The sequence below is a fragment of the Balaenoptera borealis genome, assembly GCF_965194805.1.
Source record: "Balaenoptera borealis genome assembly, chromosome: 8".
Lineage (NCBI taxonomy): Eukaryota > Metazoa > Chordata > Mammalia > Artiodactyla > Balaenopteridae > Balaenoptera > Balaenoptera borealis.
Window position 1 is genome coordinate 75,231,860 of NC_138865.1, and position 23,615 is coordinate 75,255,474.

General features: G+C 37.8%; 1 protein-coding gene across 2 annotated transcripts in view; it reads left to right on the top strand.

Annotated features, from left to right (window-relative positions):
* The window catches only part of LOC309633109 (uncharacterized protein C9orf85 homolog), a 61,415-nt gene extending 53,377 nt beyond the window's left edge, over positions 1-8,038 (top strand). For both annotated transcript variants that reach the window (XM_082401532.1, XM_082401531.1), the window contains 2 exons: positions 6,053-6,166; positions 6,654-8,038. In XM_082401532.1, the coding sequence (XP_082257658.1) occupies positions 6,053-6,166; positions 6,654-6,801 (262 nt within the window). In that variant the 3' untranslated portion in view covers positions 6,802-8,038. The remainder of the gene's footprint in view (positions 1-6,052; positions 6,167-6,653) is intronic.
* Positions 8,039-23,615: the final 15,577 nt, after the last annotated feature.

Below are 23,615 nucleotides of genomic sequence, written 5' to 3' on the forward strand. Positions count from 1 at the left end.
TACTGTTCATCCATTTGAAGTGTACAGTTTAGCAGCTTTTAGTATTATATATCACAGAGTTTTGCAAACACATCAGTTTTTGAACATTTTCATCATCTCAGAAAGAAACCTCATACCCATTAGGAGCCAATCTCCATTTCTCCCCCAAACGTTCCCCCATCCCTTGCTTTCTCTTTCTATAGATTTACCTATTTTGGACATTTCATATAAACAGAATCATATAACATGTAGTCTTCTATGACTGCCTTCTTTCACTTAGCATATTTTTTTCAAGCATGTTGTAACATTTATCAGTGCTTAATTCTTTTTTACTAATAAGTAATACTCCATTGTATGGATATATATTCTTATTTACCCATTCATCAATTGATGGACATTTGGATTATTCCTACTTTTTTGTCTGTTACAAATAATGCTGCTATGAACATTGATGTACAAGTTTTTGTGTGCATATGTGTTTTCAATTCTCTTGGGTATGTATCTAGAAGTAGAGTTTCTGGGTTAGGTGATACTTCTGTATTTATAACCTTTTGAGGAACTGCCAAATTGTTTTCAAAAGTGACCATACCTTTTTACTTCCCACCAGCAATATGAGGATTCCAATTTCTCCACATCCTTACCAACACTTGTTATTGCCCTTCTTTTTGATACTAGTCATTCTAGTTGGTATATGGTGGTTCCTTATTGTGGTTTTGATTTTCATTTCCCTGATGACTAAAGATGTTGAGGATCTTTTCATGTGCTTATTGGCCATTTGTATATCTTTTTGGGAAAATGTCTATTCAGATTCTTTGTTTATTTGTAATTGAGTTATTTGTCTTTTTATTATTGAGTTATAGGAGTTTTTAGTATATTCTAGATGCCAGTTCCTTATCAGATATGATTTCCAAGTATTTTCTCCCATTCAGCAGGGTTTTGTTTTCACTTTCTTGATAATGCCTTTTGATGCACAAAAATTTTTAATTTTTTGAAAATTGAGATATAATTGGCATATAACATTATGTTAGTTTCAAGTATACAACATAATGATTTGATATTTGTATACATTGCAAAATAATCACCACAATAAGTCTAGTTAACATGTGTCACCATACATAGTCACAAAATTTTTTTTCTTGTGATGAAAACTTTTAAGATTTACTTTCTTAGCAACTTTCAAATATGCAATACAGAATTATTAACCAGAGTTACCATGATGTACATTACATCCCGATGACTTATTTATTTTATAACTCAAAGTTTGTACATTTTGACCCCCTTCACCCATTTTGCCCATCCCCTACCCCTTGCCTTTTTTTTTTTTTTTTTAATTAATTTATTTATTTATTTATGGCTGTGTTGGGTCTTCGTTTCTGTGTGAGGACTCTCTCCAGTTGTGGCAAGCGGGGGCCACTCTTCATCGCGGTGCGCGGGCCTCTCACTATCGCGGCCTCTCTTGTTTTGGAGCACATTCTCCAGACGCACAGGCTCAGTAATTGTGGCTCACGGGCCTAGGCCTGCGGCATGTGGGATCTTCCCAGACCAGGGCTCGAACCCGTGTCCCCTGCATTAGCAGGCAGACTCTCAACCACTGCGCCACCAGGGAAGCCCCTACCCCTTGCCTTTGACAACCACCAATCTGTTCTCTGTATCCATGAGCTAGGTATTTTATTTATTTATTCATTCATTCAAGATTTTGCATATAAGTGAGATTATATGGAATTTGCCTTTCTCTCTCTGACTTATTTCCCTTAGCATAATGCCCTCAGGGTCCATCCATGTTGTCACAAATGGCAAGATTTCCTTCTTTTTTTTTTTTTTAATTCAAGACCCATTTATTCTCTAGTTCTGCCCACATGGAGACACCCTCCTTGAAAAGGGGTTGAATACTTCTGTTCACTTTAACACCCTGTGCTGAAAACATGTCTTCCGAGGTTTCAACTCCGAGATCCACAGTCTTAAAGCACTGATTCTTAAACCTCATCTAGATTTCTCCCCTTGGATGGGGGGAGATGACCCAAAGACAGAGAAGAACAGCTCAGGACTGTGAGCTCTGCTTGCCCAGAAGACCTTGCAGCTCCCCTGACCAGCCGGCTGGAGCCAGGATTAGGGCCCTGAGATGAGGGGCGCCTGCTGGGCTGCTGCCACCGCAGATGGGCCACGCTGCTGTTGGGTGCCTTCCTGCCCCACCGCCACCGGCCCCCAACTCCTGTCCTCTTCACTAGGCTGGCTGTCACCTTTAGGTTCCCTGGAGTCTGGGGATTCCAGACGGTCTCTGCTCACACTTCTGTATCCCGCCTGCTGCGTCAGCACTGCTGATTCACACTAGGGGGGAAAAGCACACAGAACTGCTTTTCAACACACCAACGTTCCACACCAAAGTTATTTCATAAGCCCGCAGGTTCTTTTTCATCAGAGGACACTCCCAAGGCCATGACTTGCCCCGGCTCCCCACTGCCCTTGCCAGCAGACTGGACGTGCGTGGCCACCATGCTGAGTCGGGCACACCCCCTGGCTCCCCTCCGGCGCACTCTCCTGGAGAACTGAGGGCGGTGCCCTGGGCGCATCAGCAGGATCTGTCCTGAAGCCAGTCCTAGAGTGACAAGAGCCACACCTGCAGGTCTGTTCCACTGACCAGACGCACAGGACCGAGCTGGGCCCACGGACCTTGGTCTGGACTGTGTCGGCTGGTCATTCTTGCCTAGGTTCACAGGCCAATAGCCACTGTCCTTCCTGTACTTTCTTGCTCATCACTGCACCAGCGGGTCACTCCTACCTGCTGCCGTCACACACCTGGCAACCTCGTGTTCCGGGGCCAGCCAAGAACTGAGACCTCAGCAGGCCCCTAGTTCCCAGCAGGCAAACTCCCCATTAAACTACTGCTGCCTAGCCATGTTCTCGAGGCTTCAGAGCCGGGAAAGTGCAGAGAGGATAGCAATCTGCAGCGCCCACAGCCCCAGACCCACGATGCTCCGTGGAGGCGCCGGAACCTCGCCGCACCCACCCCCGCCAACACAAGGGACCTCTGCGCCCGCCTGTCCCGCGGACCCGGACGCACATCCAACCACCGCGACCCACGATGGAGACGCGGTGGGCGCTGGGGCGGGCGGGGACCCAGGCTCCAGCCCCGAGGCCGCGCGGACCCAGCAGGCCACCCGCCCTCCCTCCCCTCCCGCCGCCCAGAAAGCTCCTTCTTTTTTTAAGGCTGAATAATATTCCATTGTGTGTGTGTGTGTGTGTGTGTGTGTGTGTGTGTGTGTGTGTGTGTAAGTATGTATTACATTTTCTTTATTCATCCATGAGTGGACACTTGGGTTGTTTCCATTTCTTTTCCATTGCAAATAATGCTGCAGTGAACATGGGTATGCATATATCTTTTCAAGTTAGTGTTTTTGTTTTCTTTGGAATAATACCCAGAAGTAGAATTGCTGGATCAAATGGTAGTTCCGTTTTTAATTTTTTGATTAGCCTCTATAATGTTTCCCATAGTGGCTGCACTGATTTACATTCCCACTAACAGTGCATAAAGTTTCCTTTTTTCCCACATTCTCGCCAACACTTGTTATTTCTTGTCTTTTTGATAATAGCCATTCTGACAGGTGTGAAGTGATATCTCATTGTGGTTTAGAATTGAATTTCCTTGATTATTAGTGATGTTGAGCATCTTTTTATGTACCTGTTGGCCATCTGTATGTCTTCTTTGGAAAAATGTCTATTCAGATCCTTTGCCCATTTTTTAATCAGATTTTTTTTTTTTTTTTTGCCTTTGGGTTATATGAGTTCTTTGTATATTTGAGTTATTAACCCCTTAACAGATACATGATTTGCAAATATTTTCTCTTATTCTGTAGGTTGTCTTTTCATTTTGTTGGTGTTTTCCTTTGCTGTGAAGAAGCTTTTTAGTATGTTATAGTCCCACTTGTTTATTTTTTATTTTTTTTGACTTTATTTCCAAAATGATTTCCAAAAAGTTGCCAAGACTGATGTCAAGAGCTTACTGCCAGTTTTCTTCTAGGAGTTTTATGGTTTTAGGTCTTACATTCAAGTCTTTAACCAATTTTGAGTTAATTTTTTTGTATGGTATAAGATAGTGGTCTAGTTCCATTCTTTTGCATGTGGCTGTCCAGTTTTTCCAATACCATTTACTGAAGAGACTGTTCTTTCCTTATTGTATATTCTTGGCTCCTTTTTATAAATTAATTGACCATATATGAATGGGTTTATTTCTGGGCTCTCTATTCTGTTCCATCAATCTATGTGTCTATTTTTATGCCAGTACCACACTGTTTTGATTACTGTGGCTTTGTAATATAGTTTGAAATCAGGAAGTGTGATGCCGCTACCTTTGTTCTTCTTTCTCAAGATTGCTTTGCTATTTGGGACCTTTTGTGGTTCCATACAAATTTAGGATTGTTTGTTTTATTTATGTGAAAAATGCCACTGAAATTTTGATAAGGATTGAATTGAATCTGTAGATTGTTTTTGGTAGTATGGCCTTTTAAACAATATTATATGGATACATGTGGAATATTCCAACCAAAAGCAACAAAATACCCACTCTTCTCAAGTGTCCATGGAACATTCTCCAGGATATATTTTATGTTAACCCACAAAACGGTTCTGAGAGGGAAGTTCCTAGCAATAAATGCTTACATCAAGAAACAAAAAAAATCTTAAACAACCTAACTTTGTTCCTAAAGGAACTAGAAAAATAGATGAAGTCCAAAGTTAGTAGAAGGAAGGAAATAACAAAGATCAGATTGGAAATAATTGAAACAGGAACTGAAAAGACAACAGGCAAGATCAATGAATCTCAGAACTGGTTATTTGTAAAGGTAAACAAAATTGTCAGACCTTTAGCTAGAATCTCCAAGAAAAAAAGAGAGAACTCAAATAAGTCAAATCAGAAATGAAAGAGGAGACATTGCAACAGATACCACAGAAATACGAAGGATTTTAAGAGACTACTATGGACAATTGTATGCCAACACATTTGACAACCTATAAGAAATGGGTAAATTCCTAGAAACATACACCCTACAAAGACTGAATCATGAAGAAGTAAAAATCTGAAAGTTCAATTACTAGTAAGGAGATTGAATTAGCAATCAAAAATCTCCCAACAAACAAAAGTCCAGGACCAGACAGCTTCACTGGTAAATTCTACCAAACATTCAAAGAAGAACTAATACCAATCCTTCTCAAACTCTCCCCCCCCCCAAAAAAAAACTAATACCAGTCCTTCTCAGACTCTTCAAGAGGAGAGAATGCTCCCAAACTCATTTTATGAGGCCAGCATTACTCTGCTACCAAACCAGACAGGGATGCCACAAGAAAAGAAAATTACAGGCCATTATCCCTGATGAACATAGATGCAAAAATCCTCAACAAAATATTAGTAAACTGAATTCAACAATACATCAAAAGGACCATTCACCATTATCAAGTGGTGTTTATTCCAGGCATGCAAGGATGGTTCAGTTTCCTCAAATCAATCAATATGATACAGCACATTAATAAAATGAAGGATAAAAATCATATGACCATCTCAATAGATGCAGAAAAAGCATTTGACACAATGATGTGATAAAAACTCTCAACAAAGCGGGTATAGAGGGAAAGTTTCTCAACATAATAAAGGCCATATATGATAAATCCACAGCTAACATTATGCTCAGTGGTGAAAACTGAAAGCTTTCCATCTAAGATCAGGAACAATACAAGGATGCCCACTGTTGACACTTTTATTCAACATAGTGTTGGAAGTCCTAGCCAGGGCAATCAGATAAGGAAAAGAAATAAAAGGAATCCAAATTGAAAAGGAAGAAGTAAAACTGTTAATATTTGCAGATGACATTTTTTAAAAGCTTTAAGAAAGTAGATAAATGTCTACTATTATTCTGAGCTGTACACTGTTCTCTAGAAATGCTATGTAATTAATCTAAAGTAACATATGAGAGTAATATCTGAGATTGAGGCTTATCAGCTGTACACTTAGCCACACACCCCCTTATTTCATTAAATAAACCTTAATGAGTAAAAATTAAGATTTTATTTTCTTTTCTACTTTTAGTGTTAAATGTTTACAAAAGACAGTGAAGGATTCTTATCACATAATGTGTAGACCATGTGCCTGTGATCTTGAAGTCTGTGCCAAATGTGGAAAGAGAGAAGATGTTGTTATTCCGTGAGTATTTCTTTTTATGTTTGGGATTTACTCTTCTAATTAATATGTGAATTTTCTTTTAAGGAAACATTCAGTAGCTCTGAGAGTCTTAAGATGCAGAATATCACACTAATGTAGACGTTGTTCTACCCAACAGGAAGAACATCTTAATTAATTGTTAAATGTTTCTATCATTATAATAAAAGTGAAGCATCATTTTCAGAAAGTTAAAATATTTATGAGGTTCACATTTATTACACATTACAAAAGAATTACTCATTATATAACTTCTTTTCTTTAATGGACATCATGTGTTAATTTCTTTGATCATACTTTATTGACAACTGTATTATAATTGGTTGGCTCTTGAGTTAAGTTAATCTTCAAGGATCTTTTCCTCTTTATTTACTTCATAAGGCTCCTGTTAATCAAGAAATGTAGTGTAAAAGTCTTTTCAATCTACACAGTTAAACAATGAAATCCTGAGAAATTTTTCTTCCATCTTTAGGTTTAATAAAGAACCAGAAAAGACAGAAAATGTTGAAAATAATCTACGTTCCAGCCACAGAAGAAGCAGAAGAAATGAAGAAAGTGATGATGATTTAGATTTTGATATTGATTTAGAAGACACAGAAGAAGACAATCAAATGGATTGATATAACTATATTAAAAGACAGTTTGAAAGCATGAAATTCTGAACAACTTTGATTTTGAGGGTTTAAAAAAAAAATACTGTGGACTCCTAGTAAGGACATTGGAAAAACCTATAGAAAATACATGGACAATGTGAATTGTGTATGATATTTGAATAGTGATAAAGCTTTCATCCAGAGTTTTCTTATAATACATTTTTAAGTAGCATATGCTAGTATATCTGCCAAAATGAGTATTGGAGTATCGTATTGCAGTTCATGGGAATTATTTAGAAGAATATACTATCTAGTATCAAATTAAGCAAGATTCAGAATTGATGGTTGTATAGAAACTATCTCATGGAAAAATCAGATGACATTATTATGTTGCTAGCCTCAAAAATTGGTCCTCAGGAGGTACCTTTTGAAAGATTGATCTCAGGTTAATGTCCCACATAACAAAAGCCCTCTTGCTTTCGCTTGCTTGTTGTAAAGCAAAATGTTTATTGTTTTTTAATAATAATGTTTAACAAGTATATAGCAGTTTTTCTTTGAAAGTGTTTTTATGTATCTTATCATATTATTTTTACCTTTTTTCACTTACGAAATTTACATACAGAAAAAAATGCATAAAATCTATATGTATAGTTTAACACACAATTATAAAGAAAAATCATACATTTATCACCCACGTGAATAAAATACTCCTAAACAATATAAGTTAGCTTTGTCTGATTTTTGAACTTTTTTTCTATATTTTTGTTTTGAAAAATCTCAGACCTAAAGAAAAGTAGCAGTGTAATACAATGAACCTTTGTATGCTCTTCACTTAGATTCACAATTGTTAACGTTTTGCCACATTTCCTTTATATTTGAATAGATATATGGATATATTTTTTACTTGCTGAACCATTTGAAAATAATTGGCAGGCATTGGTTTTGAACTTTATATGAACAGACTTATACTATGCATGTTAATTTATATCTCTTCTTATTTCATTATTATGAAACTTGTGAAATTGATCCGTGTTGTTGCAAGAGCTCTAATTTGTTAATTTTACATTTTTTATTCTACATTTTATTCTGTTTTATTCTATTGTATTTACATACCACAATTTATTTTTCCTCTCTAATACTGAGGGACATTTGAGTTATTTCAGAATTTTCCTATAACAAACAATATTAGGTGTTTCTTGGTATAAATGTCTTATTTCTCGGTACATTTTCTGTTAGGTATGTAATAGAAGAAGATTGAAATGTTTCCTGGTGTACTTGTCTTGTTTCTTGCTACATTTTCTGTTAGGTGTGTCTAGCAGTGGTAGAGGGCATCAGGTATATATGCATCTTCACTATTACTATGTACTATGTAATGCTGTCTTTCCAGAAGGATTGTTATCTCCCTTCCCCGTAGCAATGTATTAGAGTTCCTGTGCTCTGCATCCTTTCCAACACTTGGTATCATACTTTTAAATTTCTGTCAGATATGTGTGCAACATATGTCTTTGTCTTATTAATTTGTATTTCTCTAATTACTAATGAGCTTGAGCCCCCTTTAATGTTTATTGACCATTGGTTTTTGGGTAATAGATGATATTAAGGAATCATTTTGGTAAGGTGTAATAATGTTATTTGAGAAATACATATTGAAATATTAAAGGGTGTATAGTCAATTTACTTTAAAATATTTTAAGCATAAAAAAGTAGAGATACAGGTAACATTTCAGTGGCATCAAAAATATGTTATTTACCTAGGAAAAAATTTTAAAAACACTCAAGAACTCTGTTGACAAAACTATAAAATCTTATCAAGACATTAAAATTAAATGGAGACATAAATGGAAAAAGATAAAAATAAATGGAGAGAGATATCATGTTTATGATATAAAAACCTCTAAGTTTACGGTCTACAGAAAGTTTTTCTACCATAAATTCGTGTGGCTTACCTTTTTGTTTGTAAATTTGTTTTCTGAACTATGTAACTTTTGTGGTTAATGAGCCAACTTAATTATTATTAGACCTAGCATAAATTCTTCCCCATCTGAGTGAGTTATAATTCCTCAGATTACCTTACTAGGAGAGAAATTTAACGAAGAGCATCACCTAGTGACATGTACTAATATCTGCATTTCATTCTTTAGTGCTAAGAGAGATTTTGTTTTGTTTTTTCAACAGACTGAAATTTAATTGTTACATTTAGCTCATTTACATATCTTTAGGTCTTATCCTTTCTAATCTAAAAATTATTTTTATTGGAACTCAGCATGGATCTAAGTCCTGGCTCTGCCAGTTACTAGCTGTGTGACTTGGTACAAATTAATTAATCTTTCTGTGCCAACTATGAGAGCACTAAACAACTGATATTATTATTGCTACTGTGATTTTGTGTGTATATATATATATATATTAGTAATGAGTTAGTAATTATTAACTGGAAATGAAGTAATTAGTAATTATTAGTAATGAAGATGTCAATTTGGTTGTTTGCCTATGTTCTGCAGAAGAACATATATATGTGTTTATATATGGAATGCAGAATGTTAGAAGAAAAGTTCTATGGGAAAAAAAGTAAGGCATGGTAGGGTGATTGGGAGTTTAAGGGTATGGATGGGGTGGGAATAAGGGTGCACAAGGGGATAGGAAGTGGTCTTTTTAAATAAGGTGCCTAGAGAGACTTGTTGGGGAAGAATGTTCCAGGCAGAGGAAACAGCCACTACAAGGCCTCTAAAGCAAGATTGTGCCAGGTGTGTTCAAGGGACAGCAAGGAAGGAAGTGATTAAGTTGGAGAGTTGAAAGAGATAAGATCAGGAAGGTAATGGAAGGCCGGATGATGTGAAACCTGCTTTTAAGATGTTTTTTATTTATCTTTGGTTTTCAGCCATTTGACTGATTTCTAAGGTGTGAATTTCTTATTTATGCTACTTAAGGTTTTCTGAGTTTCTCATATCTGTTGGTCAATGTCCTTGAACAGACTTGGAAAGTCGTTAGCCATTATTTCTTCAAATATGCTTTTTCCTATTCTTTCCTCTCCTTCTAGCACTCCCATTCTATATACATAAGAGTGTGTCCCACGTCTTTCTCATGCTCTGCTTTCTTTTTTCTATTTGTTTTTTCCTTTTTGTGTTTGTTTGTTTGTATGTTTTCTGTTGGCCTTTCTTGCATTTGTAATTCTGTCTTCTATATAAACAGGAGTAATGTGTTCAGTATGCTTTTATTTTTTAAATTTTATTGAAGTGTAGTTGATTTACAGTTAATTTATGCTGTACAGCAAAGTGACTCAGTTATATATATATATATTCTTTTTCATATTCTTTTCCATTATAGTTTATTACAGGATATTGAGTATAATTCCCTGTGAAAAGGGCATGTTGCTAGTATGCTTTTATTTATGTATTTATATTTATTTGTTTGTTTATTTTGGCCGTGAGGCTCGCGGGATCCCAGTTCCCCAACCAGTGATCAAACCCGTGCCCCCTGCCGTGGGAGCATGGAGTCCCAACCACTGGACTGCCAGCCAGGCAATTCCTACTAGTATGCTTTTAAACCCATCTAATACATTCTTAATTTCAGATACTGAATTTTGCAGTTCTAAAATGTTCATTTGATTCTTTTTTTTAAATAGATTTATCTCTGTTGAAATATTCTGTGCTACCTATCGTGTACATTTTTTCTCTATTTTTTTTAATGTATTAATTACAGTTATTTTGAAGTTCTTGTTCACTTTTGTTTGCTTTTACTAATTATTTTATCTCTTGATTGTTGGTCACTCCCCCCGGCTTTGCATATCTAATAACTTTTATTGTATGCTAGAAATTGTGGATGATACATTATAGAGACTTCCTCTGAAAAATAAATTACTGCAGATCACCTTGATCCTGTCAAAACTTGGGTTTAGGCTTGGGGTGGTCTATTTCAGTTTCACACTTATTCCTGGCTCTTACTCCTTGAGTACTGTTTTTATTCCTAAGCATGTATTTTCTGAGGTCTTAATGCCACTGGTGTTCACCAAGGAATCTCCCCTCTGGGTAAGCCCAAGCTGCAACACTGGGTGACCTCTGAAGTCTCTACCTACCTCTCAGCTTCACAGCAGCTGTTCTCTGCTAGGACTCCTGGAGTTGTGCCCTGCATGTGTGCAGCTTAGGAGACTAAGGAGTGACCAGAGAAGTAGAAGGAGAACCAAGAAAGGGTGTCCTGAAAGGCAACAGGCACACATATTGAGTGCTTACTGTATTCTGACAGTGCTCTAAACTAAGCCCTTTACATGATAAACTCCTTGAATGTATATCATGGCCCTGCGTAGTGATAACTATCATTATCCACATTTACAGATGAGAAACTGAGATTAAATAAATTGACATACAGCCGCGAAGTGTTTAGGTCCAGGTTTTGAACCTACACAATCATCTGATCCCAAACCCCATTCTGCCTATTAGGGTTAGTATGCTTAAGAAAAATATGTGAGTTGCTGACGAGATAACTCCACTATTTTTCATACTACTATTCCAGGGCTCTGTTGACGTTCATTTCCACTGCCACACTTTCATATTCCATTATTTGAGAGAATTTAGAGCTTTTACCTCTTTTTTTCTGAAGAACTGTCCCAGGCATCACTGGAGAGAGCTTAAGTTTTTAGCCACTGCTGATATACCTGAATTCAAGTCACTTTTTTTGTACTCTCCTCCATGATTGTTGATTTCCATATATGAATCATAATACCTGTGATCTTCCTAATTAGTGATGTCATGTTATTGTGAGACCTACTTGCCTAATGGAAGGAATATAGGTGTTTGCAAGCAATTCTGGATATATCTAGTAGCTGTATTGGGAAGGTAAGTTGTAGTGATTATCTCCTAATATGGTAATAATTATTAGGAGAGTAAAAAGTTGTTATATGTACTCGGTGCTTATATATATTTTTTCATCATAAAAGATAAACAGCAATGTTCTTAGTGTTCTCCATTTTTCAGGTGACTTACCTAAGGCTCGAGGTTAAGTAACTTGCCAAAGTCAAAAAGATAATAAGTAATAAACCTGAGGTTCAAACCAAGTCTATGTGGCTCCAAAGCCTATATTATTTCAACCACATTTGTGCAAAATTACAAATATTCCATGTTCCTAAACGCTTTTCTTCTTAAGTGAAATGTGTAACAACATTAACCTGAACACACCTCTATCCTTTCCTTATGTCCCTCTTTCTAGGTCTTTTCCCTCTCTCGTAACATTAGTCCTGTACTGAATGATTGCCCTGTTTAAAAGCTACATTTTTTTTTAAATAAAAAGATTATAGATATCCTCCATATAACTTGTGGCACAGAATTTTTGTCACTCATTATGTTCAAATTTGTCAGTAATGTTAAATGTTGCAAGATCGTTTTCCACGATTTTTACTGGCAAACTTATGGAGTCAGGGGAGTACGTTGGGATTACTTAGCTCTATGCTAATGAGCTGCACAATTTCATCAACAACTATGGAAAAAATTATGCATCCCCAAATCTCTTAAATAAGACTAATTTTTAAGGAATTAAAGCACCAGGCTTTCAAAAGATATCATTACATAAAACTACACATAAGGTTACATCAGTGACTTCTATATAATCTTAAAAGTAAAAAAAATTTTATAATCTTAAAAATGTGTTTCCTTTCAAATCAAATAGTTTGCATTATAAAATGTATAGTTGGTACTTGATGCTAATATGGAGGGTTTTAAAAAATATATTGGATATAAAATTACAAACAGTACCTAAGTGTTCAAAAGTTGACTAAGTGATACAACATTCCATCAAAATTTGGTTTAGAAGTTTCTGTAACCTCCAGAAATATTAACTTGTAGTATATAAATTAAATAAAAATATTCAATATTTATATATTATTTAAATAATATTTAAAATTAACTTCTTTCTATTTTCTAAGGCAAATCAAATGTCTTTGAATTGAACATAAACATTAATTTTTAATTAACATTTTAAAATTATACATTGTCCATGGATGGACCTCACAGATAATGATGAACAAAAGAATCCAAACACGAGATTATATATCTTATGATTCCATTTGTATGAAATTCAGAAATAGTCAAAACTGGGAATTCCTTGGCGGTCCGGTGGTTAGGACTCAGAGCTTTCACTGCCAGGGTGCGGGTTCAATCCCTGGTCGGCGAATTAAGATCACACAAGCCGTCCGGCGTGGCCGAAAAAAAAACAAACCCCAAAATAGCAAACAAACAAAACCAAACAGAACAAAAATAGTCAAAACTAATGATGATAGACATCAGAATAGTGGTTACCTTTGGGAGTGTGGTACTGACTAGGAAGGGACACAATGGAAACTTCTGGGGTGCTGGAATTGCCCTTATCCTGATCTAAGGATAGTTACAGAAGTATCTAAAAATATAAAATTTAACAGTTAGGGTTTGTTCACTTTATCTAAATTTTATCTGAATTCAAAAGTAATTATAGTACTTAATTTAAAAAAATTAATAGATACCATTAACAAATCCATTTTATCCTTGAAATCCATTTTATCCTTGAAATAAAGCAATGTGGATTTTGGTGTCAGGAAGAGTAGAAGGCAGAGAGACTTGGAGGCAGAAAGATCTGTTTGAACACTCACCCTGCTCCTTCACTAGCTTTGTGACCCTGGACCAATTTCCTTGCGAAGTTACCTTCTGTGCGCTTTACCTAGTTGTAAAATGAAGACAGTGATTTCTACAGTATAAGATTGCTATTAGTTTAAATACAGTATCTATAAAGCTCCTGGCCCATAGTAGGTGCTCTATTCATAGAGCTTATAAATATTACTTTATAAATTTTGGCTTAGACATTTTCTTTCAAATTATCCCAAGATGCTTTGTGGGGGTGAGACATAGGTAAACTGAAAATTCTTGGGTGGGGGAGAAAAAAGAAACCTTGATACAGAATTCCTATACGCTGAAAGTAATAAGCAAACCCTTCCATTTGTAATAAGACATGTCAGGCTTGCTATCGGCTATTTTTAGTATTTGTGAGGGATAGGCCCTTCAATAACAACATCCAGGGACTTCCCTGGTGGCACAGTGGTTAAGAGGCCACCTGCCAATGCAGGGGACACGGGTTCGAGCCCTGGTCCAGGAAGATCCTACATGCGGTGGAGCTACTAAGCCTGTGCACCACAACTACTGAGCCTGCTCTCTAGAACCTGAGAGCCACAACTACTGAGCCTGCGCGCCTGGAGCCCGAGCTCCGCAAAAAGGGAAGCCACCGCAATGAGAAGCCCGCACACTGCAACAAAACATGGCCCCCGCTTGCTGCAACTAGAGAAAGCCCGCGCGCAGCTACAAAGACCCAACGCAGCCAAAAATAAATAAATAAATAAATTTATTTAAAAAAAAATAACATCCACAAATTTGTGAGTACAATAGTGAGCTTTAGAAAAAATATTTCTGACAGTAACAACTTTATAAACTGCCCTTCATTTCTTTGTTAAAACTAAGTAATACCATATTGCCAACCGTAACTAATACCACACAGACACAGGAACTGAGAAACTTTAGTAAATCAAATGATCAAAAAATTTATATTTTTAAAATTAGCTAATGAATTAAAAATACAAAATAAATTAGAAAAACAAATTCCGTTACACTGAACTTTTATTTAAATTATAAGCTTGCATATTTAAATTACAAACAACATTATTTGTGTAGTTGTTTGTAATAGTTATTGTTTATTATTTATTCTACTCTTTATTTTCACTTATTCTACTCACAATTTTTTTGTGGGGTATATTTTCTTTAATCTATAAAAGAGTTATTTTTTTCTCTTAGTGTTATGAAGAAAAATCACGGTAACGTGGAGAACAATGACCTAAGTGGCTGATATAGGAAATGAATTGGCCCTGGGGAAATTGCCAGGACCAGCTGAGGTTAGGAAAGATGATCTTCTACAGGACAAAACTGACGTCCCTTAGAAGAGGATATTACAGCATGTCCACGAAGTTCGGAAACATAAACTGACTTAAATTATGTTATTTACACTTTCAAATAGTATACTCAGTACGTTTCCTGATGAAGTGCTCTAAATTTAAAGCAATAGGTCCAATTGTTATTCTAGAAAAGTATATAATCGATACACTACATAGTGTCCAGAACATCTGGAAACACAGGGAGAATAGTGTATTTATTATACTTCATCCAAAAGTATACTGAACATAGTATTTGGAAGTACAACTGAATAGTTACACACTGTTTAAAAAAATAAAATTCTCCGATGTTTCTCGCCTTTGCAACATTTGTGACTACCAGCTGAACAAGGCAGGTGCAGCGAGAGCGGCTGCCAGCTGCCAGCGGACAGTGACAAAAACAAGACTTACTGAAACAAACAAGTGTTTCTTATAAATAATTTGGAAACAATTTTGAAATCCATTTCTTGGCAATGGAAATAGTACATTTCAGATCCTATTACGTGATTGATTTATATGTGGGAAGCCCTCAACTGGTAGTTCTGGAAATATTTAATGACGCTATGCCACTGTCTGTAAAGTTGAGAGGATATCCTACAGAAAATGAAAATCCCAGAGGAAGGAAGACATGTGGGAGTATGCTGTCTCTGCATGGTCACGATCACCTAATACAAGGTTAGTGCTGGAGAACTGTAGTGACACGACCGGTTACAACTGAAATGGGCCCTGGGGATGGATTGGAGACAAAACAGGAATCCACAGAACAGTTCCATTGTATGTTTGAACAAGCATCCAACCAGCCAAACTTTCTGTATTTTTCCAGTCATATGACTTCTCTTTTTCCATGATCCACTTAAGTACATTTTGCCCCCATGTGGGACATACCTATAGTCCAAAAGTCAGTCATATTCTTCCCAGCTGTAAACTGACTACAGAGATGACTAAAACACCATGGAATTGAACTTAAAGTAGTATATTTGCTTTTTTTTTTTTGGTTCAGTGCTGCATTAGGAGATGAAAAGATTTCGAAGAAGTTTCAACTCAGGGGCTACTGACCCCACCAGTATTCAAGAAGCCTATGAATCCACACGTGCACTCAGCATTGACAGTAGACTGAATAAATAATACGTCTTACATATGTATCTACTATTTTTATGTGTAGATATGATTAGTTAAATGCAAATTCAATTAAAATTATTACTGAGTTCACAGTATTCTTGAAATTATGTTTCCTCAATTTATACCAAATGTTCAATTCATATATATAAATATGCAGGGCTGTCACTATTTTTGCTGTTAAAAAAGGATTCTAGTCCTGGAAATGGTTGAGAATCACTGCTAAAAGTATCAGTCTTCACTGTGCTATAAATTCTGTAAAATTCTATAAAAGCTTTGATAATTCCATGTCTATACTTTTTAAATGCTTTATTGAGGTATAATTTATATGCCATAAAATTTACTTAAGTGTTTAATTTTATGATTTGGTAAGTTGTACAATGTTGTACAGTTATCACCACAATCTAGTTTTAGTCCATTCCCATCACCTCAGAAGGATCCGTCATGCCAGTTTTTAGTCACTCCCCATTCCTATTCCCAGCCCCAGGCAACTAGTCTCCTTTCTGTGTCTATAAAATTGCTTTTTATAAAACTTTCAGATAAATGAAATCACAAAATATGTAGTCAGTAAGTCTGGGTTTTTTCATTGAACATAACATTTTTGAGATAGATTCATGTTGTAACATGTATCAGTAGTTCATCATTCTCTTTTTCTTTTTTGCTAAATAATATCCCATTGTATGGCCATACTAATTTTGTTTACCCATTCCAATCTTTATTGTTTCCACTTTATGGCTATTATGAGTCATGCTGTTGTGAACATCTGCATTGTGTTTGTGTGGACATATGTTTTCATTTTTCTTGAGTGTATGTATATCTAGGAGTGAGATTGATGGAGCCTATGGTAAATTTATATTTAATTTTTAAGAAGCTACCAAATTTTTTCTGTTTTTCAGAGTGGCTGCACCATTTATAATCCTGCCATCGGTGTTGAGGGGTTCTCATTGAGGAGGTTCCACATCCTCACCAATACTTGTAATTGTTGATCCATTTTGATTATCACCATTCTAGTGGGTGTGAAGTTTATTATGATTTTAATTTGTATATTCCTAATGAATAATGATGTTGACTTAGCATCTTTTCAGGTGCTTATCAGCCAATGGTATATCTTTGGTAATATGTCTATTCAGATATTTTGCCTATTTTTAAAATTGGGTTGTTTTCTTACTATTGAATTATAAGATTTCTTTATATACATTCTATATTACAAATCCTTTATCTGATATAACTTGGAAATATTTTTCTGCCAGTCTGTGGCAGGCATATAAATGTAACTCAATTTAAAAATAGTATCCTTGGACTTCCCTGGTGGCGCAGTGGTTGAGAGTCTGCCTGCCAATGCAGGGGACACGGGTTCGAGCCCTGGTCTGGGAAGATCCCACATGCCGCGGAGCAACTAGGCCCGTGAGCCACAACTACTGAGCCTGCGCATCTGGAGCCTGTGCTCCGCAACAAGAGAGGCCGCGATAGTGAGAGGCCCGCGCACCGTGATGAAGAATGGCCCCGCTTGCCACAGCTGGAGAAAGCCCTCGCACAGAAATGAAGACCCAACACAGCCATAAGTAAATAAATAAATAAATAAAATTTTAAAAAAAATAGTATCCTTCACATTAAGAAATTACCAGTGTAGAGACATAATAATCCCTCTGGTAGCTATGGATGTTTGCAGTCCTGAAGCCTGACTAACTGTCCGCTGCCCCTCCCAGCTACATGCTGCATCATTTATGAAAATTTTAGAGCAACCATTGTGCACGCAGTCTTGTTTGTTTGGGTAGATTTCTAGAATTGGAAGACATGTAGAGAGCATGTAGTCCAGCACACTGCCCCAGTAAGTTAGTATGAAATTTCATGTTAGGAATTTTTGTTCTCTTCTGTGGTGGGTATACTGTGGGCATGTCCAGTATGACTAGGGAGTGGGGTGGGGGGGAGCGGCATCTCTTGAGAATGTGAAGAAATGGCTTTCGTTATCTTTAAGTCAAAGTAGTATTTCTGTATTTCAGTATGTGTATAAAGGTATGTGTGTGTGTATGTCTGTGTGTGTAAATAAACAAACATGGTTGGAGGAGGTGGTTCAACCAGGCACTTCATGAAGGGTACAAAAGAATAACTGGATCTACCTTCAATAATGAAAACTGTGTATACAGCAAACCATAAAAGCCAAATGTAGATTCTCATATTAGCCTCTGGTTCTTCCTGAGAAAATGGTGTATAACCATTGTAGTAGCAGGAATTGTTTTGGTCCATCTAGAGCCTTTTTTTTGTTTTGTAGTTTTATTTTCAAGGTTGCTCTTGTCCACCGCTGGACTGGCAGCTTTTTGCTCCACATCAGAGAGTCATTAAGTCTTTGCTTATGTTCTCATTCAAAAATGAGTCCGGGGCTTCCCTGGTGGCACAGTGGTTAAGAATCCGCCTGCCAATGCAGGGGACACAGGTTCAAGCCCTGGTCCGGGAAGATCCCAGATGCCGCGGAGCAAGTAAGCCCGTGCGCCACAACTACTGAGCCTGTGCTCTAGAGCCCGCGAGCCACAACTACTGAAGCCCATGCACCTAGAGCCCGTGCTCCGCAACAAGAGAAGCCACCTCAATTAGAAGCCCGCACACCGCAACCAAGAGTAGCCCCTGCTCGCCGCAACTAGAGAAAGCCCGTGCAGAGCAATGAAGACCCAATGCGACCCAAAATTAAAAAAAAAAAAAAAAAAAGAGTCTGCATCAGTTTTCTATAGAAAACATTTTAAAATCTCTTATATAAAAGTGCCCTGTGGGACTTCCCTGGCAGTCCGGTGGTTAAGACTCCGAGCTTCCACTGCACGGGGCTTGGGTTTGATCCCTGGTCAGGGAACTAAGATCCTGCATGCCGCGCGGCATGGACAAATTAAAAAAAAAAAAAAGCCCCTCACTTGCAGTCTCTGCCTGATGCAGTTTCTTTTCTCTTCTCTCTTCCCATTTGGTGGAACGAATTTGTTCCTGTTTGAAACAAAATATTTTCTCCACTGCCCAAAAGTGTGGACATTAAGATCACTGTATAGTGCCATTAACCCCCTCAAAAAAAGCCCAGCAACTGAGATATGATATTGGGCAGTGGTCCCCAGACCTGGGTGTACATTAGAATCACCTGTGATGTGCATTTAAACTACTGATCCTCCAGCCCCTTAGGCAAAGCTCTTCTGCAAAGTTGATACCAGCTAGTTTGGGGAGCCAGTAGGGAAGGCTAAAATGGCTCAGCAGGCCAAGGTCCAAGCTGTCGGTGCATTGTGTCATTACAGTATGTTTAGCACAGCTAGAAGGAGGGACTCACCCTGCTGGACAGCCTGGTACTGCAGACCCTCAGGCACAGGGCTGTCTAAACCTCAGGTGTGGGCCATAACTGATGGGGACAAGCTGGCCATATTTGGAAAAATTCTATTGTAAGGGGCAAATGTGGGTGAGATTTAGGAGCCATAGGGAAATATAGCAGGACAGATTAAATCTTGTGCTATGCGAGAGATGTGGGAGAAGCTAACTATTGGCAGAGAAGTCTCTGACTCCTGAATGGATGACTTGTGAGCATGTGGCCCATTTGGGTTGCAGCAGCTCAGCCTTTGGGAGATAGTTGAAGGAGGGGAGGAGTGAGAGGTGTACCGAAGGGCAAATGCACCCTTTCCTGGGCAGGGGTCAGCATTCAAGCTGCTGAAGGGAACCCCGTAACCTCTGTTTCCCATCTCTCCTATCCTCCTCAAGTCCTGGTTCTAGAGTATATGATCTGCTCACTTGCTCAGGATTCTTAAGTTCTTGCAAATAGGTTTATAGAAAAAAGTTACCCTCACCCACCTCTTAAATGTCTCCTTATTTTGTTTTTTGGTGAGGGGAAGCAGTCTCTCTTTTAATGTGGCTTTATATGACATAGCATTCTGAGATATCCAATTTTGGTTCTATCAGATGAGAGGAAAACTGATTGTGAGGCTCCATTCTAATTATAACTTTGTCACTAAGTGGCTCTATGACTCCAGTAAATTACTTCGACTGCCTCGCCTGTAATTTCTCCTTATGTAAAATAAGAGAGTTGATCTAGATGAGTGGTTCTCATCATGTGGTCCCAGGACCAGTAACATCAACATCACCTGGGAATTTATTAGACACGCAAATTCTTGGCCACCATCCCACACACACTGAAATACACTTAGGAGGGGGTCCAGCAGTCTGTGTTTGAACAAGCCCTCCAGGGGATTCTGATGTTCGGCAAAAATCTGAGAACCACTGGTCTAGATCAGTGGTTCTCAGTCATAGTTGTACATTAAAATCACCCAGGCAGCTTTTATCACCTACCAATCCTGAGCTTTAACCACCAAAGAATCTGATTTAAATGATTTCTGGTGGGGCCCAGACATTGTTATGTGGTTCTAATGGACATCTAGATGCTCTCTGACATCTGTTACAACTGAAAGTGACTATTTCCAAATGTAAATGTGGGCATCCAGACCTGTAGCCTTCTTAGGCCACTCGGGGTTGCTATAATAGGAAAAAAACCCAAAAAACAAACAAGAAAAGAGGCATTTTCAAAACTCTGCTGCTGGATATGCCCAGAGGAGGAAAATGTATTTCTTAACTTATGATAACAGGTTATTCTGTGATTTATATCTGAGTATAATTTGTTAAATATTCATTTGCAATTTGTTCAATTTTATTCAAAGGAAAAGTCCATCAATGATAGTATGAATTGTAGTATATACATACAATAGAATACTCCTCAGCAATCAAAATAGATAAACTAGTAATGCACACAACCACAGTGCTGAATCTCACAATTTAATGATGAGCAAAAAAACCAAAAAACACCCCTTCTCTCCCCAAGAACTGGACACAAAATAGAAACACTGTATGATGCCATTTAAATAAAAATCAAAAACAGGCAAAATTAATCTGTGTTGGTAGAGGTCAGAATAGTGGTTACCCTTGGGGGGTAGGGTGGTAATAACTAAAAGTAAGCACAAGAGAACCTTCTAGAGTGCTGGAAATATTCTACTTCTTGATCTGGTGATACTTATATACATACTATACATATGTATGTTGAACTGTACTCTTTAAGATTTGTGCATTTTACTGTACAAATAATAAAGACTTACAAAATAAGTCGATAGTAAAGACTTACAAAAGTTGAAATGTAATCCTTAAGGGGAATTCAGGGAAGGGCATTCAGGGAAGAATAATGTGTTGGGGAAAAGAAAACCAGAGTCACTTAGCAGAATGCACAAAAATCCATTGGAAAGGGAGCCTTATCATAATAGATGGGAAATTACCATCCATTACTCAGCTATCACTTTATTTATTTATTTTTAAAAATTTATTTATTTAATTAATTTATTTTTGGCTGCGTTGGGTCTTCGTTACTGCGTGTGGGCTTTCTCTAGTTGCCGTAAGCGGGGGCTACTCTTCATTGTGGTGCGTGGGTTTCTCACTGCGGTGGCTTCTCTTGTTGTGGAGCACGGGCTCTCGAGTGCAGGCTCAGTAGTTGTGGCGCACAGGCTTAGTTGCTCCGCGGTGTGTGGGATCTTCCTGGACCAGGGCTCGAACCCGTGTCCCCTGCATTGGCAGGCGGATTCTTAACCACTGCGCCGCCAGGGAAGCCCAGCTATCACTTTAAAGTCCCATGCTGGGTGATATGATTTCATCTTAAGCCCTGCTAATCAAAAGCAGGAGCTGGACTGGCTGACGCCTGCCTATGAAATCACTCAAGGAGAGCTGAAATCTATGTTCAGCTGGGACTATATTAAATGCCATCAGAGTTTTCCCTGATTCAGTCATTTTGAAATGCTGTGCTCTGTCTCATTATGTTCCAGTCACTTTGATGTCCTTCTATTGGAATTGGGCAGAATACATAGGGCAGATATTTTTCTTCAGATAATTTGTTTTTATCATGCTTTATGAGTTACTATCATGTAACTCAGTCTGTGGACGTGTTATGGCCTAGCTCTGAACATTGAAGTACTTTCATTCATTCACTCATGCCAAACTGTCCCAGGTGCTATGGGAGAATCCATGGAAGGGTAAGACAGTTTCTGCCCCAAGGAGTTTATAATCTACTTGTGGGGACTGAACATAAACACACAACAGTTAATTTTTAAAAACTACAAGATATTTTCCATTTGTCTCTCTAGATTAACTCTCTATCCTGCTGCCCCTGCCCTGTGACCTGGGAGCCTGACCTTATGGGTTGCATCCATGATGTCCTTGCCCTTTGGCTTCCAATTGAATTTGTTCAATGGGAATCCCTGAAAGAAGAGTCCAGATTATTCCCCTGATTCCCTTTCACTGGCGTCACCATGGGCAGGCTGAGTAAAAGCAGAGAGAAGTTCTGATGGCTCTCTGCATATAGACCTCTCTGTCTTCCAGTTCTGGAAGGACAATCTCATATCTCCTTCAGGTCTAGGGGTGGTAATGATGCCATGCTGTTCCTAGCCTCAGGGTACAGTACCATGCTTTGTGGGTTCCCTATACCCTACTCATATCCTTGTAAATAGTCTCTTTTAAAAACTCTCTTTAAACAATCCAATTTTAGTGTGTCATCTTTTTTTTTTTTCTGAGATCTTGACTGACATAAAAATTGCCGTCACAAGTGGCCCCGGGAAATAGATGCTCAGAATGGGATTCTGGGTTTGGGTTGCACACCTATGTGAAGAGCACAGAGATACCTTATTTGCCAATGAGAAATAGGAAATATAATCCCTGGTATAAGGCAGCATTGTGATTATTCAGATTATCACTGTGTGGGCATGAGATGAAGTACAGGAAGAGGACAAGGCATTGGGAAATCAAGTAGCTGTGGCATTCAGTCATTATGCTGATAATAAATTATTATATAGATCATGGAGCCACCTGGCTTCTTTTGACAGCCTTAGAGAGTGTATGAAAGATAAAGGAGAAATGAAACAGTGAGTTTCCAACTGTAAGTGGATAATCTGAAAGCCTTTTGAAGCTTCTGAAGGTTGTCAGATTTTGAAAGATGAGAGCATCTCCTGTAGTTATGGAGCAGATGTCATTGTGGTTACCGTTATAGAAAGGGTAAAGTGAAAACGCTGGAGCTACACAACTCTCCCCATCAAGATAGTAAGCCAAAAGCAATTTTCTGTTTCTAGAGAAATTGCAGAGGTTGGTGCCACCATCAAACACTTGAAAGATGCAGTGGTGTGATTCTATCATATCCCCTTTTGAGTTGCTTGTTTGGCTAGTATAAAAGTCAGATGGGTTATGGAGATGTTACTGCAAACTTAAACAGATGGTAATGACAATCATAACCATGGCCTGACTGGAGTATCATTACTAGAACAAATCAATATAGTCCTACATATCTGTTTACAGCTGTTGACCTGGCAAATGCTTTTTTTCCATTCTCATCATTAATAAAAATCAGAAGCATCTTGAAATAGTTTGCCTTTTCAAGGCAGGGCAACATATACCTTTCCTGATTTGTCTCTAGGCCATGTGAACCCTCTTGCTCTGTTATAAAACAGTCCAAAGGGAATTTGATCATCTTGATAGTCTACATAGCATCAGTATAATCCACTACAATAATGACACAATGCTAATAGGAACTGGGGAACAGGAAGTAGCAAGTATCCTAGATGCCTTAGTAAGTCACATTCATCCTAGAAGGTGGGACAAAAGTCTATGAAAGTTCAAGGGCCTTCCACATGTGTGATGTTTTGATGTGTGCAACAGGCTGAGGCATGTCTCTCTAAAGTGAGAGGCAAGTTGCTGCACCTTGCATTGACTACCACAAAGAAGCACAAGGTATGTTGGGTTTCTTTGGATTTTGGAG